Below are 17,356 nucleotides of genomic sequence, written 5' to 3'. Positions count from 1 at the left end.
CTTTCTTTTCTCTCCCACTTACTTATCGTCTACACGATCAGTACTTTCTCCAACCTCTATGAAACTCACCAAAGACCACACTTTGGGTTCTCACTCCGAGAATACCAAGGGCTCCATTTTGGTGGTGTCGTCCCCACTGCATTTACTCGTTCGTGATAGTTCGTGGTGCTGTTGCAGATGACGTATTTGCTGGGCGATAGTAGATCGCGTAAAGGTCTTCCACTGCATTTGAGTTCCAAAACTTGAAGAGCGTCTTCAACTGGTATGAGAACTCTTCCATTGTATTTTATTGTTCGAAGCATGCCGTTAATTACCATTTGTTTACATAACTGTATGTTCGAATATATATGGTGTATTTTGATCACGATGAAATTGAAAAGATCTGAATGCGCTCATGCATTTTTAATTGTCCAATTTAGTTTTTGTACATTCAATAATCTTAAATTTAGTCTCTAATGCAAGTTTATTGTTGATTTTCTAAAACATTTCTTTTTTGTTATTTATTAACATCTTCACTATAAATTTTGAAAACATATTACATATTATATTTCTTCACACGAAAGTTATTATTATTGTTTAACCAAATTCAATAAAATTAACTTTGAGGAATTAAACTTAAGATTTTTTGAAAATATGAAAACTAAAATTGGACAATTAAAAATACAATTAAAATTGGATAATTAAAAATACAAATACTAAAATTAAACTAACTTAAAAAGATAGAAACCAAAATAATAATTTAACCTAAAATTTAAGGAATGTTTGGAATGTTGAGTTGAATTATGAAGTTTGTATTTGAGATGGAATTATAAAATAAAGTTATTTGATAAATGTTTAACATAGATAAAGATGGAAAGACGGAGTTGTTGGATAGATAAACCCTATTACAAGGCCAACCACTTGAAATATTTCTCATAATTCTATAAATAAAAACCTTATCAAACCACTTGAAAAATACCCGTTTTGACTGTGGTGTGCAAAGTATGGGTTGGGACGTTTTATATCAAAGTGACACATAACGATAATCTTGAAACATATTTATCTCTTCATTGAAAACTGTGCCGAAATCCAAAGTCCTACGTGCCATGCTTGTAAGGACGTCACAACACCCTTCACAATTGAAATGGACGCATCTATGAACCTCTTCCTCCATTTCTCTCCATTTCCTCCTACAAAAATTTCTCCTCCCATTGTTTCATCTTAGAGAAACAAAACAAAACAAAACAAAAGAAACAGAGAGAGAGGTAAAATGGGAAGCAATGCAAAAGGAAGAACAGTAATGGAGGTGGGAGCTGATGGAGTAGCTATAATCACCATCATGAACCCTCCAGTTAACTCCTTGTCTTTTGATGGTAAAGTTTCATTCTTCTATCAAATCTCCATTTCTACTGAGAGGTTCAGTTTCAGAGTTTTTACTAAGTTTTCTGCATGTTTACACACAAATACAGTGTTATTCAGCCTAAGAGATAGTTATGAACAAGCCTTGAGAAGAGATGATGTGAAGGCAATTGTTATTACAGGTTAGTAAATATGTCAAATGAATTTTGTTTATGGGTTTCACGAATTCTGTCTACGGTGGGATCGAACCATTGACTTTTTGAGATGATGCATTTTATCTGGATTCGGATCCAGAGAGGGAGATGGAAAATGGAAGAAAGGAATTGATTTTTTGTGTTATTTGGAGTGTAGGTGCAAAGGGAAAGTTTTCTGGTGGCTTTGATATAACTGCTTTTGGTTCGCTCCAAGGAGGAAAGGGTAGGTCTGATTAACTGCTCATTATATCTGTAGAAGGATGTTACAAGAAACAATCTCTAAGAAAATGGAAAATTCATATACTTCACTGGTAAATATGAAAATTTTCTAATGAATAAGGACGCATTATTGATCTCATGTAAAATGTGTCTCAGGGGAGCAACCAAATGTTAGGAACATATCAATTGAAATGATCACTGATGTTTTTGAAGGTAATGAATTACTATTATTATTTATTATAGTTTAGTTATATTACTTGTCAGAGGTTCGATTCTGTGATGGCATACTGGGTGTTAATTCCTTAATCTCATCTGTCAGCTGCCTGGAAACCTGCGGTTGCAGCGATAGATGGACTTGCTCTGGGTGGAGGGTTAGAGGTTGCAATGGTATGTGTCAACTATTTCATATAGATTGGCTTTTATCAGGATGAATCCTGTTACAATCTCTTCTTTGCATTCAATATTTCTCAGGCCTGTCATGCTCGAATATCAACTCCTACCGCTCAATTAGGGTTGCCCGAGCTTCAGCTTGGAATAATTCCTGGTTTTGGAGGTACGGTTCTAGTTTTACGTGTGGTTGGTTCTTTTAAGACTTCAAATGTTCTGCATCCTCCTAGCTATTCGTCTTATGAAAATAAACGAATAATCGTGTTGATTCGAGTGATTGTGTTAGTTCATATGAAGAAGAAATGGGCACATCTTAACTGTTTCTGTTGTTTGGATTATCCTGTCTGTAAAACATGAAGACAATAAAATCTATACATTCCTAAAATGGTTGGGGTGTTTTATTTTGCCTATATTGATCTCTAGACTCTTAACTACTCAGGAACACAACGGCTTCCACGTCTTGTTGGTCTCTCAAAGGCCCTTGAAATGATGTTGGTAAGCTTAGATGGATTTATATAAATGGAACATGATGTAAAATACACATCCTACTTATAAATATATTAACTTCTCTGATTCTTGTTGTCTGTTACACGTGTAAACAGACATCAAAGCCAATTAAAGGACAAGAAGCTCATTCTTTGGGGCTTGTGGATGCCATTGTCCCTCCTGAAGAGTTGATCGACACAGCACGTAGATGGGCTCTCGAAATCCTAGAGCGGAGACGACCATGGGTTCTCAGTCTTCACAGGACCGACAAGTTAGAGTCCCTTGTTGAGGCTAGGAAAATATTTAAGTTTGCTAGAGCTCAGGCAAAAAAACAGTCCCTGAATCTCGAGCATCCATTTGCCTGCATTGATGCCGTTGAAATGGGTGTCGTCTCTGGCCCCCGTGCTGGACTTTGGAAGGTCCTTTTTATCTTCTCGATAGTTTTCTTTCCCCCCATTTTATCCCCTTTCACCTTTAAGTTGTAGTCACTTCACTCTCAATATATATCTTGTTCTGGATATTGCAGGAGGCTGAAGAATTTCAGGGACTCCTACATTCTGATACTTGCAAAAGCTTAATTCATATCTTCTTTGCCCAGCGTTCAACAACTAAGGTCAGATGATGAAGGATCGAGACATGAATGTTGTGTTGGTTTTATAGAAGTGGTTGTACAATAATGAGTTTTCTGCTAGCTACTTGAGAAGATATTCTCTTGTCCTCTTGATCTTTGGATGTTCATGGTTGTATTAATTTGTTTTTATTATATAAATATTTTTCGTCATGTCTAGCTTTTTATGGGGGCTTGATAGTAAACTTGAGCAATTCAATAGCTCAATATATTTGACCACAATACTATACAAAGGGTCTTGACAACTGAGAAAAACAGTAGTTTTGCTAATTTATTATAGAGGCTTATTCATATGGGCAGCTCACATCAACATTTCTCCTCTCGTCATGTTTGATAGGTACCTGGAGTTACTGATCTAGGTTTAGTACCGAGACAAATCAAGAAAGTTGCAATCGTAGGAGGAGGATTAATGGGATCTGGAATAGCTACAGCATTGATTCTTAGCAACTATCCTGTGATACTTAAAGAAGTGAACGACAAGTTCTTGCAGGCTGGCATCGACAGAGTAAGAGGTACCCATGGAAACCAATGATTTTGACATGCACTTTTGTACTTCACAATTTGCAGTTTTTTTAAACTCATGATCTGATATATTCTCCTACAGCAAACCTACACAGCCGAGTCAGAAAAGGGAGTATGACTAAAGAGAAATTTGACAGGACAATTTCTTTACTTAAGGGAGTTCTTGACTATGAAAGTTTTAAAGATGTAGATATGGTGATAGAGGTACTTTTGGGCTGCTTCTCTTTTGATGTTGCCAAGGTTCCCCTTTCTTTTCCCAGGTCGAGGGCAGTGGTTAATTTTGATTTCTTGCGTTCTTGAAACAGGCTGTTATTGAGAATGTTTCTTTGAAGCAACAGATCTTTTCTGATCTTGAGAAGTACTGTCCACCACATTGTATGCTTGCTACTAATACTTCCACAATAGATTTGGAGTTGATTGGAGAGAGAACAAAGTCCCGTGACAGGATTATTGGAGCTCATTTCTTTAGGTAAATCCCCCCACCAAAGAACAAAACATCCCGTATCTTTTTAGCTCAGCATTGAGTTCTGCTTCTCATGCAGTCCTGCTCATGTCATGCCACTTTTGGAAATTGTTCGTACCAAGCATACGGCTGCACAAGTGATTGTTGATCTGCTAGATGTTGGGAAGAATATAAAGAAAACACCAGTTGTGGTTGGAAATTGTACAGGTTTTGCTGTCAACAGAATGTTTTTTCCCTACTCTCAAGCTGCAATTTTACTTGCAGAACGTGGGGTAGATCCTTATCAGATTGACAGGGCAATTTCTAAGTTCGGAATGCCAATGGGACCCTTCAGGTTTATAATAGTCAATGAAGTTTGCATCAGCTGCATGTTCTGATCTTATACAATCAGTTTTCATTTTTCTTACTTGCTCTTGTATTTTTCTTTCAGGTTGTGTGACCTTGTTGGTTTTGGTGTGGCAGTAGCAACTGCCAGTCAGTTTGTTCAAGCTTTTCCAGAAAGAACTTATAAATCTATGCTAATTCCTCTTATGCAAGAGGATAAGATTGCAGGTAGCTTTTTCATCCCAGAATATGCACAGGGTTTGTTATGCACTTATTTATTATTATTATTATTAAGGGCATAGAAAAATCAAACCCAGAAAGATCTCTCAACAACCTATAAGGAGCGGCTCCAGTCTATAAGAATGGTCTAAGTTAATAATTACAAAAGGCCAGACAAACGGAGGCTCAAAGAGAGGCACTAAACCTCACTTCCTCCCAAACCTCATTCAAAGGGTGATCCACTCTATAAGACCCTACTAATTTTCATAATCCACACTGCTCACCTGTTATTGAATGTTGCTACCTTTGTTATGCAATTTTAGATGGTCTTCGCCTGTGATATTCATTTGTGTTCATTGATTTTTACTTAAAACAACATTACTTACAAAAATGATAATTATTTGTACATTGCACACCTCAGGTGAATCCACTCGTAAAGGTTTCTATGTCTATGACAAGAACCGAAAAGCTGGGCCAAATCCAGAGTTAAAGAAATATATCGAGAAGGCTAGGAGCACTTCTGGTGTTTCAGTTGATCCTACGGTCTCTCTCCCCCATTTCTTCTTACAAACATATGTTTGCTTGCTTCTCTTCTTTTGATAATTATATTATGACCTTAGCTATAGGCAGGAGATTGTAGCATTTGAATTACATTATAAAGATTGTTTGCAAATATATATTTTGGAATGAAGTATTAACTTGGGAAAGTGACAGTAGTTGTGGTATGACTAAATGATTTCGGTGAATGTAGCTCATGAAGTTGCCAGAAAAGGACATTGTGGAGATGATATTCTTCCCAGTGGTGAACGAAGCATGTCGTGTCCTAGCTGAAGGCATAGCAGTAAAAGCAGCTGACCTGGACATTGCTGGTGTAATGGGAATGGGTTTCCCCTCTTACAGGTTTGTTAACTTGATCTCATTTTGGTATGTCTCTTTAGTTCCAAAAACTAGACCATAAAATTTTTTCCTCCTTGAGCAGGGGAGGACTCATGTTCTGGGCAGATTCACTTGGATCAAAATACATCTATTCGAGGTTGGAGGAATGGTCGAAACAGTATGGTGGATTTTTCAAGCCTTGTGGATACTTAACTGAAAGAGCTGCTCAGAGTGCAACTCTGGTGAGAAATCTGCATCCTAATTTAACAGAGCTCATCTTTCATGCACCTATAAAGCCAAAAAACAGATTTAGGCTGTTTTGGCAAACACAAGCTGGGATGGAATAAGTTTATAGATAAAACTTGGTGCATCCAATTGTCGGATGGGATAAAAGATTGCTTGCCAACTTCTAAGTGACTAATGAACTTTAAAGGTGTCAGTTCTGATAGAATTTAAGTCTACCAACCAATTAACCAACAATAAACTAAAACAAAATTACAAAGTCCTGATTATTCATCCATGTTATTGTTACATATTATCGTTGCCTTTTCCCTCTTAACATTTGCACGCTATTGGCTAGAGTTATTGGGAATAAAATGGCTCTTGATAGAATAGGAAACACTCCTAAATTGCCTATCATGGCATCATCTATGTCAACTATGAACTACGTCCCAAATTTACAGATCTCTCAATTCAATGACGTGAACAAGTATTTTGGTTCATTTAACAATGAAAACCTTTGGAGGTCTTAGATTAGTATGATATTTGCTTCTCAAAATACTTATGTTGTGTGGTTTGAATGCAGAGTGCTCCTGCTGGTCATGCTAAAGCTAGAATGTAAGATCAATCAACTCAATTGGAAGTTTGTTTTGTGTTTCTTCTGAAAATCTAGAAATGGCGCCCGGGATTGGGCTTGTATGAATAATGTATTGAGGTTGGTTGTACCTCAGGAAGACATTTATTTTTTTAAGGAATTTGGGTTGGAGCAATTTTCAATTGGTAGTATTCGTTATCATCTCTTTTGATGGGACTTTTGAGTTGTTTTTTGGTTTTCCATCACATTCATCTTGATTTAAGACTTGGTTTCCAAAATGCGTCCCTCCAATCAATCCCATTGTTGCAACCCAATACTTAAAATTATATCTATTTGTCAGTTATTGGGTCTGCAAGGCACAAAAGTAGTAGGGCATAGAGTTACCGGGATACTGCTAGAGCTTAACTATCACTAATTATCCAAGTGGTAGTATAGAGTTATGCAGGAGATTAAAGCTCAACTATCGTTTTCCCATTATGGTTTCATTTCACAGATTCCATAACTGCTATCATCAAACTCGAACTAAAACAGGATGCCAAATAATCTGCTGCTGTCTACTACTAATGTATCATGAATCCTATATTATACAGTCAAATAAATAAAAACAATAACGAACATGAATGTGCGTATAAAAAGAGATTGCAAGGGAAAGAAACGATGTGACGAGAAAAGGACATTTAAGTAAAAGACTTCAGCTTCACTTCAATATTATTTGAAAAATGTACAGAAACAAATCAACATCTTGTTTCAGTTCGTACAATTGTCTTGACTTTTATTCAGAAATGGATCACACTAATTTCAGGAGGAAGTGATGTAGAAAAATTACAGATAGTAGTACCAGTCCAGGGCCATTGATGGCGAATGGTGTCAAGTGATTGGCTCAGCCCAAACCCGGAAAAACTTCGGACCATAGCCCTTGTGTTCCAGCCATGAGCGTTCTTTTCCGCATATGAGCATGGAGTCTCAAAACTTCAAAATCCATCTATATGACCTGCTGCTTTAATTTAAAACATGATCTGTTTCCCATCAATTGGCAAGTCTGGAATTTCACACTTACACATTACCTTCCATACAAGCAAAGATGTGCAACTTCACATATGGTAGATTCGTGAATATATAATATATGTTAAATTGCCACTGATTCCAAAAGCTTAAACTGATAGGTTATGGAAGATTTAACTATATCAATAATTTAACACTTTTAACACATGGGACTATAGGTGTTTGAAGTTTCGAGCATGGAATCTCCAACTATAATATCGTGTTAAACAAAGATTTCTGTAGTAATATTAATTTCTTTTTCAGGGATCAGACAGGGAAAGGTTCACTGAACAATTTGAGTCTGAACTGCCTAACACGTGAGAGACACATTAGGCTAGATCAAAATGGGATGCAAAGCTTCGATAAATAACAAACTTAATGTTGCAGTCTTTATATTCAAGCAAGGTTCACAACAGAAGTTAAAAGCAACATAACTTGGATAATATCTCCAAAAAGATAATACGATCTCTTCTATAAGAAAAGATGAACCTCCCTTTACCTTTATGCTACACCGAGATTATTCAGCTTCTCACAGTGAGGAGTTGGAAGATTTTTATTCCACTGGCGTCTCTGAAGTTCTACATGACAATAACGCCAAACCATGTTTCTATAATCCCTGAGCACACTATTCTCAATTTCAGCTCGACCTGGGCTCCCAAGAGGATATCTAACATCAAAATCAGATGATTTGACAAAAAATTCCACTCCATGTTTCTCTGTAATCACAGGAATACTATAGGATAGATTTTTATGCAAAGCATAGTCCGGCTCTGGAAATGGCATATAAGCCAACAAACAAATTAACAAGAATGGTAACATTAGAAGAATAATCAACAAGCTGGGACCTCCCCCAGCAGATTCTGTCCTCTGTTGGCTTCTCGCACCTCCGGTTCTATAAGTATAAGAGCGACTCGTCTGAAACATATTTCCCTGCCCAAAGAATGCTCTGAATATCTCATCAGGATCAAAGTTTTCTTCAAACAAATCATGACCCGTTCTCCTTCTCCTATGCCTTACATTATGCTGTTGGTTGTACTCATACTGAGCAACCAAACCCGTGTGATCATATTGCCTTCTCAAAGTATCATCACTCAAACACATGAAAGCCTTGGATAATTTCTTGAATGCTTCATCCGAACCAGGAGCCTTGTTTTTATCAGGGTGAACTTTCAAGGACAATTTCTTATAAGCCCTCTTAATCTCTTCAGCTGAACTAGTTTTCTCCACACCAAGAATTCTGTAATAGTCCTCAGTTGTTTTGATCTGCCTAATCAATTGAACGTGTTCTATAGAGTAATTACGTTCACCACTCAAACCATCAACATGTTTCACTGAACCAGAAGCACTCTCAACCTTTCCCGCGCGTTTCTCATCGAAAGAAGATGAAGGTGATCCCGAACCGATCTCCTCGCACACCGTCAATAGCTCGTCGACTTGCAAACTCTGATTAAGGCGACGAGCAATTTTAATGAATCTAAGTGCTCGCTCTTTATTCCCCGACGCAATTGCTTCTTCCGCTATGCGAATACATCTTAAAGCTTCGTCCTTATTCCCATCCATAATCGCACCGACACAATCTTCCACACAAAAACCTAAACTCCCGAATTACCTTCAGCCCAATTTCAGATACAATTCCAACTAGACTGATCACAAACTCGAGATATAGAAGACCTAAATTAAGGAAAAAAGAGAATTCCACTATCAAATTTCGCTACCGTAAGCTCGAGTAAACACCATCATCATCATTGTTAACAATATATACACACGACAGATGAAAAAGGGGGGAAATGAAAGGCGTGCCTGATAAAAGGAGATTAACGGCTTCAAACTTGGAGAAAGTCTGAAAGATGAGGATGTTGACTCATTCTGAAGATTGAAATCCTAAAGGAAGTTTGTTAGCGATGAACACCAAGGTGGGATTTGGGCTGCTGCAATGGCGTTCATTCGTCAGCAAGAGAGGACCTTTGATGTCCATGAAATGCGTTGGAGACTTGGAACATCGAGAAAAACAAAAGAAAACAACTTGAACACAGGAAAATTTTACAAAATGACCCAATTATCAATACTTTTTTTAATGACAAACCCATTCCTAAAAACTTAATTAATTGTGAGCTTAAATACCCTTAGTTTAGAAATCCACTTAATCAATAACTCTTCCCTTTCAATGATCGAATAACCCATAATTAAATGCAACTATTTATTCTTAACCAACATTATACCATTAGAACTCAATACTACTGGATCATTTTCAACTATTCAGTTTCAGTTAAATGCTATCACTCTCTCATTGCTCTATCAATTTTAATCGAACACAAATTCTTTTCAATTTCAATTTGTGTATCTAGTGTGAGCCTTCTTCGAAGAAGATCATTCCACACACCTAGAAACGAATACTATAAGTCTTTGTTATTCAGTCGAAACAAATACTTTCCCCCTTACTCTATCAATTTCCTTTAAATCTTGGTTATTCGATGTGTGTTGTAGAAGTTCGTTCACTATTATATATGCAATCATGTACCATTATATATGTGGTTGTATATCACTATATACATGATCGTGGACCATTACACATACAATCGTGAATCATTAGGTACTAGATCATGTACCATTATATATACAGTAGTATACCTTTTTGTAGGTGATCGTTTACCACACACATTTTTGTTTCTGTAATTTCAATGTTTGATCGATTATTATAATTGACGTATTGCAGACCAATTACATTACTTCGCATCTTTGTACAGTATGGTGAGGAGTGGGACCAGACCGGAAGTACCTATGTTGGCGGTCACATAAAAGGTTTCTTTCAGGCCAATGAGAGGGTAGGGCTCCTTGCTCAAGTCTCAGAGTCAACACTTAAACAATATCTCTAATATCCCTAAAAACAGGTAGGAGTGAATTTCATCTTGCACCTTATGTCCCTATCTATCTACCTAGTCTTATCCTTAAAATGGGGGCCTTATTGAGTCGGCGCTGTTGAGCCAACTCTTACCCATGAAAATCTAAGGATAATCCGAATAAACAAAAGTTCATAGTTAGCTCAGGATTAAAGTCATGTTACGTAGGTCATCGCTTTGAAATAGTTAATCTTAAACAGTAAACAACGTTATAAAGTAAGAATGACTTATTTCTTGGTCCGGTTTTATACAAACTCTTTACATAAGATGCCCCCACTCACATATCTTCACATGAACGATCCAGGATCACATCATTTGTACTAAATACAAAGTGGACCGCATCCAATATTGTTTTCAAAATAAGGTACCCAGCCTTATCTGTATACTTATACACCATTTTGACCATCTACTTAAACTTGATCCAATTTTATGTCTTCACATAAAGTCCAGTACTCATATAATAATTATGGATCTTAGTTTATTGGACTTAGTGCAATCCACATATTCAATAACAGTTTTATTGAATAAAACCTCAATAACATATTTATTGCAAATAGAATATGTTTAATCTTATAAACTACAAGTTTTAGGACATACAACCCAACAGTTCATTAGAAGAGTATGGGTACTTAAGGATACAGAAGTAACTCAAGGGTAAAATGGTAATTTGATCTAGTTGGTGTTACAAACACTTGTGAAGGACTAACTTGTTGTCATTGTCAATATCCAATGAACACGAAATATATCTGCAGTGAGAATAGTGCAACTGTGGGTCTATGGTGGAATGTACCTACAATGAATGAATATTGATTAACTTGGTTAATGAGTTTAGCCAATTGATCTTATATCGTTGGAACTTCTAATCTGTAGGTCTATTAAGTCTCACTAGTAGCTCATAAAAGGGTATCGAGGTAATTAAAATAATTTAAAATGTTCAAATTTACTAAGGGAAATAATATAATGTATGGTGATACATTATAATATAAAGATTATATTTTAATTAAACTTTATAATATAAATTTATTTTGAATTTGATTAAAAAAATTAATTTATGGGATAATTAAATATTTGAACTCCTTCAAATATTAAATTTAATATGAATAGAATTCACAATTAATGTGCATTAATTACAATATATTTCAAAAAAAAAAAATGCGCATTAGATGCACATTAAAAGTATAGGTAATATGAGAGAAAACATAATTTTATATGATTCAATTATAAGGTTAAATTAAATATGTGATATTTAATTTAATGATTAATTAATTGGATAATTAATTAATTAATTATTAAATTAAATTTTATAAATTAAATTAATTGAATTAAAACTATAGGTTATGAGAGAGATGTATTAGAATATGATTCTAATGCACATTTAATAAAATATGATATTATTATTAATTAATTTGATTAAATAATAATTATTTGATTTATTGCCAATAAGAGCATAGCTCAACTGGCATAGTGTTATTTGATTTATTTTAGTTTTTGGGTGAAATTCGAGATCATTTTTGGCCAAAAACGACAGAAAACATATATACGCGGTAGTTTTTTTAGGATAAAATTTGTAAAATTAATGTAATTTTATTCTTTAATTTTATCCTAGGTGTCAATTAACCGGTTCATATGCTATTTAAATATTTTATGGATGTCATTTAGATATAGTTCCATTAGCACACTCATGCATATTTATATACTATAATAGTTATAATGTACGAAATAATGGATGATTATTTAATTTCATGATTTAATATAATGGTTATGTTAATTTGATGAAATTAATAAAGCATGAGGCATCTAATTACATAGGCAGTTATATTTAATGCAATTTGTAGAGCATGCTTGTATGATTTTCATGTTTTGCTTAATATAAGATGTTATGTTAATTAAATATAAAAATCAAGATGCATTGAGCATGACACATCCATAGTAATAATATATTGTTATATTATATTCATGCAATGCATTTTTTATATTTTAATTATTTAATTAATTAAAATATGACTGTTAATTAAATTAAATCATAGAGAGCATGATTATAGGGCTAATCATTAAAATTTGAAAATAATTTTAAAAATTAACAATTAGAAACCATTGATCAATTTTAAATTATTTAAAATTAATTAGACCTAAGATCATTTTAATTCCAATAGGATAGAATTATTTCTTACCTAGTTTAAAAATAATTTTAATGAATTAAGTAGGAAAAACATTACTATGATTATAAGAGAACTCTACCGAGCAGGAGGTATTTATGTTGACAGTTTACGAAATACCTTCTACATGGGAACTAACCTAGAACTTGAGTTGAATTAATCATAGTTTAATGTCAACATGTAATGTCACTAGTTTGACTAAAAGAGTTTAATTTACCTAGAAAATAGTGTAAAGACCTTTTTATAAGAGTTATAATAGGCATAGACTTAGATAGATTGACTTAGCAGGATTTATCTAAGTTAAATAACCCTAAAATACGGCAGGACACTGTAGAATATAAAATGAGATATTTATATCAATTTTTGCTCCTATGACTCTATTATGTTCACAACGTGAGATCCATGCTCGATTTCGTGTCGTCTTGGATGCGACCTCCCTTCGAAAAGTGTTTGCATGGGTCAATAACAAGGTGAATGAGGAAAATGTCTATAGTAAATGGGAGCGGGATACGTGTCAACGTATCTTTCGATCTCCATCCCTAGGTCACACTATGAGATTCCCATGATCTGCCTGTGTGTTGTCTTAGAACAACCAATCCCTTCGATGGCTTGATCATAGGATTTGGAACATAGTGAGCTTTTGAACAGGATAGAGTCACTTAGGTTAATTACCAACACCAAACAACAATGGCTAATGTCTATAGGAATATGAGTTATTCTACTATTAGAATTAACTGAGATTTGTCTCATTTCAGAAGAGGAATGGCTGATCACCCTTCAGTGGTTATTGCTCTAAACCTCTGAAGTATCGTTGCAAAAACTAAATCAATAGTTTATTGGGGTTCTATGATTGCTTGTTTTTTTCTAAATTGATTGTTTGCAATTGTTTGCTTGTGTGACAGGTTAAGGCAAAGATAACTAATACGGTCAATGGTTGTTTCTTTATTTCAACAATGTCTTCTTCAATAATTGCACTACTTAAAATGAAAAACTTACCAGCGATAATTACTCTACGTGGAAGTCTAACTTAAATATGATTCTTGTTGTTGACAATCTACGATCGGTCTTATTAGAGGATTGTCCTTTGTTCTCTACTTGTAATGCATCCCAGACTATGAAGGATGCTTATGATCAGTGGATAAAGGCCAACAAAAAGGCCCGCATCTACATCTTGGCGAGCTTATCTGAAGTTCTGTCCAAGAAGCATGAGGTATTGGTAATTACAAGGGAGATTATGGAATCTCTCAAGGAGATGTTTGGACAATCGTCCTATCAACTCCATGAAAGAGTAGGTGAATACTCGTAGCGGAAGAAATCGTGTCCCAATTTTAATTTTACAAAACAATAAATAGAGGATGAAAATACAGGATAAACAAAACTAATTAAACATTATTTCTATTGTACAAGAAGAAGAAGAGTTAGGATATTGAAGATCTATTCTTCAGTTCCTCCCCATAACGCATCGATTTCTCCCGATCTCACGAACTCGACATCCATGAGCACAAGAATGGACACCACCAAGGGGTCTTCCCCGTTATTCTCAGGGACAGAAATTGTGCAGAGTTATGGGTTTGCACTCAAATTTAGTAAGGGCGAAGGAGAGAGCTTGAGAGATAAAGCTAAAAAAACCATCACCTCATATCCTCTCTTTTCTTTTAGTTTGAGAAATCATGAGTGAGGGAGTTACAACTCTCTCCCCTTTAATTTTATTAAATTCAAATTTAAAAATTTGATATATATATATATATATATATATTAACTAACTTAATATGTACAAATATTAAACTATATGTTCACATATAACATATAATTTAAAGTTTATATTATATCACATATAATATAATCTTTAATTTTTATATAAATCACATTCATATAATCTAATATTTGAATCACATTCAAATAACAACCATTCTCATCAAACTATATAAATTTAATATGAATCATATTCATATTAATTTTAAAATATAGTTTTTGTATGAATCATATTCACATAATTAATATTTGAATCATGTTCAAATATTTATTTCTCTCATAAATTTAATATGAATCATATTCACATTAAATTTTAACATATAGTTTTTATATAAATCACATTCATATATTAATATTTAAATCATAATCAAATGTTTATTTCTCTCATATAATGTATCAACATATATTATATTATATAATGTATCAATATACATTATTTAACCGTATCTTATACAATTAGTCCCCTTTAATTAATTTAAAGAATTCAAATTAAACCAAAATTAATTTGATTCTCATCAATCTTCATTGAGCTAACAAGGGAACCTTATGGAACTATAGATTGAAGTTCCAATAATACAAGATTAGTTGATTAAACTATTTTAATAAAAATAATCAACATTCATTAACTGCCAGTCACTCCACTAAAGAACGACAACTGAACTCTTTGCACTATAGATATATTTTTATGTCCATTTGATATAACTAATCAACAGTATGTTGACCCTTCACAAATTGCTCGTAAGTACAATTGGGTCAAATTACTGTTTTATCCTTGTAATTATATTTAGCTCCTTAAGTACCATTGATCCCTTTAATTAACAATTAATCATAGTCGAACTATGACTGGACCCCTCTCGGGCCAGGAGAGAGTGAGGCACCTCATTATTCAAGCCCCAAAATCAACCCTTAAAGGAGCAATTTATCTTTTTACCCTAACTATAGAGAATGAGTGAATCCCTTATTGTGTAGCTGTGTTCCCAGCTCCCCAATTAGACGAATTCCCAAAATGGTAGGCTTATGAGTCGTTTTCTCCAATAGTCACCTTAGATGGTTTTAGATGATTTATGGCAACTAATAGATAACGATGAAAATAGTTTTCATTATTCATCCCACGCACAACGAATCAAGTGATCAGATTACTTATTGAAAGAGTAAACGATAAGTCATCGAGTTTTCTATACGATAATTACTCGCTTACTACATGATAGTTACTCGCTTACTACACGATCAAGTATCAAGTCTATACGATAGACTTTTTCCTTCTGTCACATACTCGATCGTCTGCTTCCTCCATCCCTCTACCCACATCCATATAAAGCCCACAACTCTTAGATTCTCACATTGAGAATACTAAGGTAATCGAGTGGTGGTGTCCAGTTTTGTTCGAGGGTCGAGGATCGAGTTTTTCTTATTGGTGATCGAGGATCTTCCAGTTGATCGTTGCGTTCGTGTTGTTAGACGGATTGGTGATTAATCGAGGAAATATGTGAAGAAAAGATTCTTCAAAGGTATTGTACTTGATCCTTTGTATTTTAATCTTTGAAGCATGCTATAATTTATTCTTGATGCATAATCTGTTTGTTTGATTATAAATGTTTATTTTCTTTCACAATGTAGTTAGGAACGATTTTCTTTCGCTCACTGGTTCTATAGTTTTAGAGTTCCTTCAATTGGTATCAGAGCTAGGTTGTTCTGATATTCCAAATTCCATTGCTGTATTGAATTACATTTACAGTCTTGGTAGGTTTTAATCCTTATGCAACGCGTTTTAGTGTTAAATGTGTTTCTGGATGTGGATTGATGAATGTTTATGGGATATTTGCCTCTTGTAAAGCTTTCTTTTACATTTACTAAGTTAATTTGTAAGGGCCCCTGCATTTTTGGACATAATTAACTTGTTATCGAGTATGTATTCAAGTTTTTGTTATGTTTGAGTCGTTTGTGATGAAGCTTCAAACGCATAGAGATGTTGTTCGCTTCGAGGAAGAAGACTAAAGGTTGGTTCCATCGTGTTGCCCAGGCTAAACGATCGTTTAGATTTGGCTATGTGATCGTGTAGAAAAGTTCTACTTGATTGTGTAGTATTTACTAACGATCATATAGCTAATGCTACGTGATCGAGTAAATAGTTTACTCGATTGTGTTGCGTTGGCTACTCGATCGCATAGACACTCGGGGTAAACGATCGCTGAGTATATGATACTCGACGCATGACACACTGTGAACCCCGAATCCTAATTTCTTTACTTGAGTATGTTCCCTATTGAGATTATAGTGATGAGTAGGTTGATGTGGAAACTAGCATGGAATGGTAGAGAAAAGAATGGAAATTAGAAGAAAGAGGAAATTTGGAAGGTTGACTTTTGGGGAAAATTTGGAAATTTTTTTGGCTAAGTGTAGAAATTGGATGATGGATGCATTGGATGCGTTGGATGATGGATGCGTTGGATGATGGATACGTTGGATACATTGGTGAAGGAAGGAAAATGGAAGTGAGGCATTGGGATGGCACGAGGGCTGGAGGGTGGCATGCGTCGAGCAACCTCGGCCAAATGCCCATGCAATGCGTCGAGCAGTCTCGGCCAGCATTCTACCAATGCGTCGAGCGGCCACAGCCGTGCATTGAGCGCACTACCAAGCGGCCACGCTCATGCGCTGAGAGCCATGTTGTGCGTCGAGGTGTCCTGCCATGCAGCCAAGCGCGCAGCCTATGCCATGCGCCCATGCGAGTGAGCGAACGATGGCCAGCACACACCTCATGCCCATGCGCCTAAACACTCGACCAAGCATCAAGGCGCCACGCATAGCCCATGCGGCCAAGCACGCCCATGCGTCAAGCGGCTAGCCCATGCAGCACGCCTATGCGTTGGTGGCCAGCACCATGCGCCCATGCCAAGCAAGCCGTGCGAGTGAGCCATGCGTCAAGAATGGACGGTCACCCTATACGTTGATGATGGTTAGCTCCTTGCGATGGCTAAATTGAATTGTCATGATAGTGAATTGGCTTGCTATGCATTGCTTATGGACTAGGCATTGAGCA

General features: G+C 35.4%; 2 protein-coding genes across 5 annotated transcripts; one reads left to right on the top strand and one right to left on the bottom strand.

The window, feature by feature from the left end:
* The first annotated feature begins 1,175 nt into the window (after positions 1-1,175).
* Positions 1,176-6,645, top strand: LOC120067271 (glyoxysomal fatty acid beta-oxidation multifunctional protein MFP-a). Of its 2 annotated transcripts, XM_039018803.1 has the most exons (18): positions 1,176-1,352; positions 1,449-1,520; positions 1,690-1,755; positions 1,908-1,964; positions 2,071-2,138; positions 2,223-2,304; positions 2,578-2,633; positions 2,741-3,043; positions 3,151-3,237; positions 3,590-3,764; positions 3,857-3,978; positions 4,080-4,243; positions 4,317-4,571; positions 4,668-4,789; positions 5,202-5,323; positions 5,532-5,680; positions 5,760-5,898; positions 6,462-6,645. In XM_039018803.1, the coding sequence occupies exons 1-18, from the start codon at positions 1,250-1,252 to the stop codon at positions 6,495-6,497; spliced, it is 2,178 nt and encodes a 725-aa protein (XP_038874731.1). In that variant the 5' UTR covers positions 1,176-1,249; the 3' UTR covers positions 6,498-6,645. The 2 variants fall into 2 exon arrangements, with proteins under 2 accessions (XP_038874731.1, XP_038874730.1); XM_039018802.1 differs by having other exon boundaries at positions 1,176-1,520.
* A 501-nt stretch (positions 6,646-7,146) lies between these two features.
* Positions 7,147-9,559, bottom strand: LOC120067273 (chaperone protein dnaJ 49). 3 transcript variants are annotated; one of them, XM_039018806.1, is made up of 3 exons: positions 9,312-9,559; positions 8,011-9,182; positions 7,147-7,534 (listed from the first exon to the last, which is right to left on the bottom strand). In XM_039018806.1, the coding sequence occupies exon 2, from the start codon at positions 9,069-9,071 to the stop codon at positions 8,013-8,015; it is 1,059 nt and encodes a 352-aa protein (XP_038874734.1). In that variant the 5' UTR covers positions 9,072-9,182; positions 9,312-9,559; the 3' UTR covers positions 7,147-7,534; positions 8,011-8,012. The 3 variants fall into 3 exon arrangements, with proteins under 3 accessions (XP_038874734.1, XP_038874733.1, XP_038874732.1); XM_039018805.1 differs by having other exon boundaries at positions 7,147-7,509; positions 9,312-9,558; XM_039018804.1 differs by having other exon boundaries at positions 7,147-9,182; positions 9,312-9,558.
* Positions 9,560-17,356: the final 7,797 nt, after the last annotated feature.

This window comes from Benincasa hispida, chromosome 12 (assembly GCF_009727055.1).
Source record: "Benincasa hispida cultivar B227 chromosome 12, ASM972705v1, whole genome shotgun sequence".
NCBI classification, from domain to species: Eukaryota; Viridiplantae; Streptophyta; class Magnoliopsida; order Cucurbitales; family Cucurbitaceae; genus Benincasa; species Benincasa hispida.
The sequence above is the reverse complement of the archived record's forward strand: the minus strand, read 5'-3'. Positions and strand labels throughout refer to the sequence as shown.

Coding starts and splice junctions, on each gene's coding strand:
- LOC120067271 (XM_039018802.1), top strand. CDS start 1,250: ATGGGAAGCAATGCAAAAGGAAGAACAGTAATGGAGGTGGGAGCTGAT. Junction 4,244..4,316: donor ATTGGAGCTCATTTCTTTAG/GTAAATCCCCCC, acceptor CTTCTCATGCAG/TCCTGCTCATGTCATGCCAC. Junction 5,899..6,461: donor CTGCTCAGAGTGCAACTCTG/GTGAGAAATCTG, acceptor GTTTGAATGCAG/AGTGCTCCTGCTGGTCATGC.
- LOC120067273 (XM_039018806.1), bottom strand. CDS start 9,071: ATGGATGGGAATAAGGACGAAGCTTTAAGATGTATTCGCATAGCGGAA.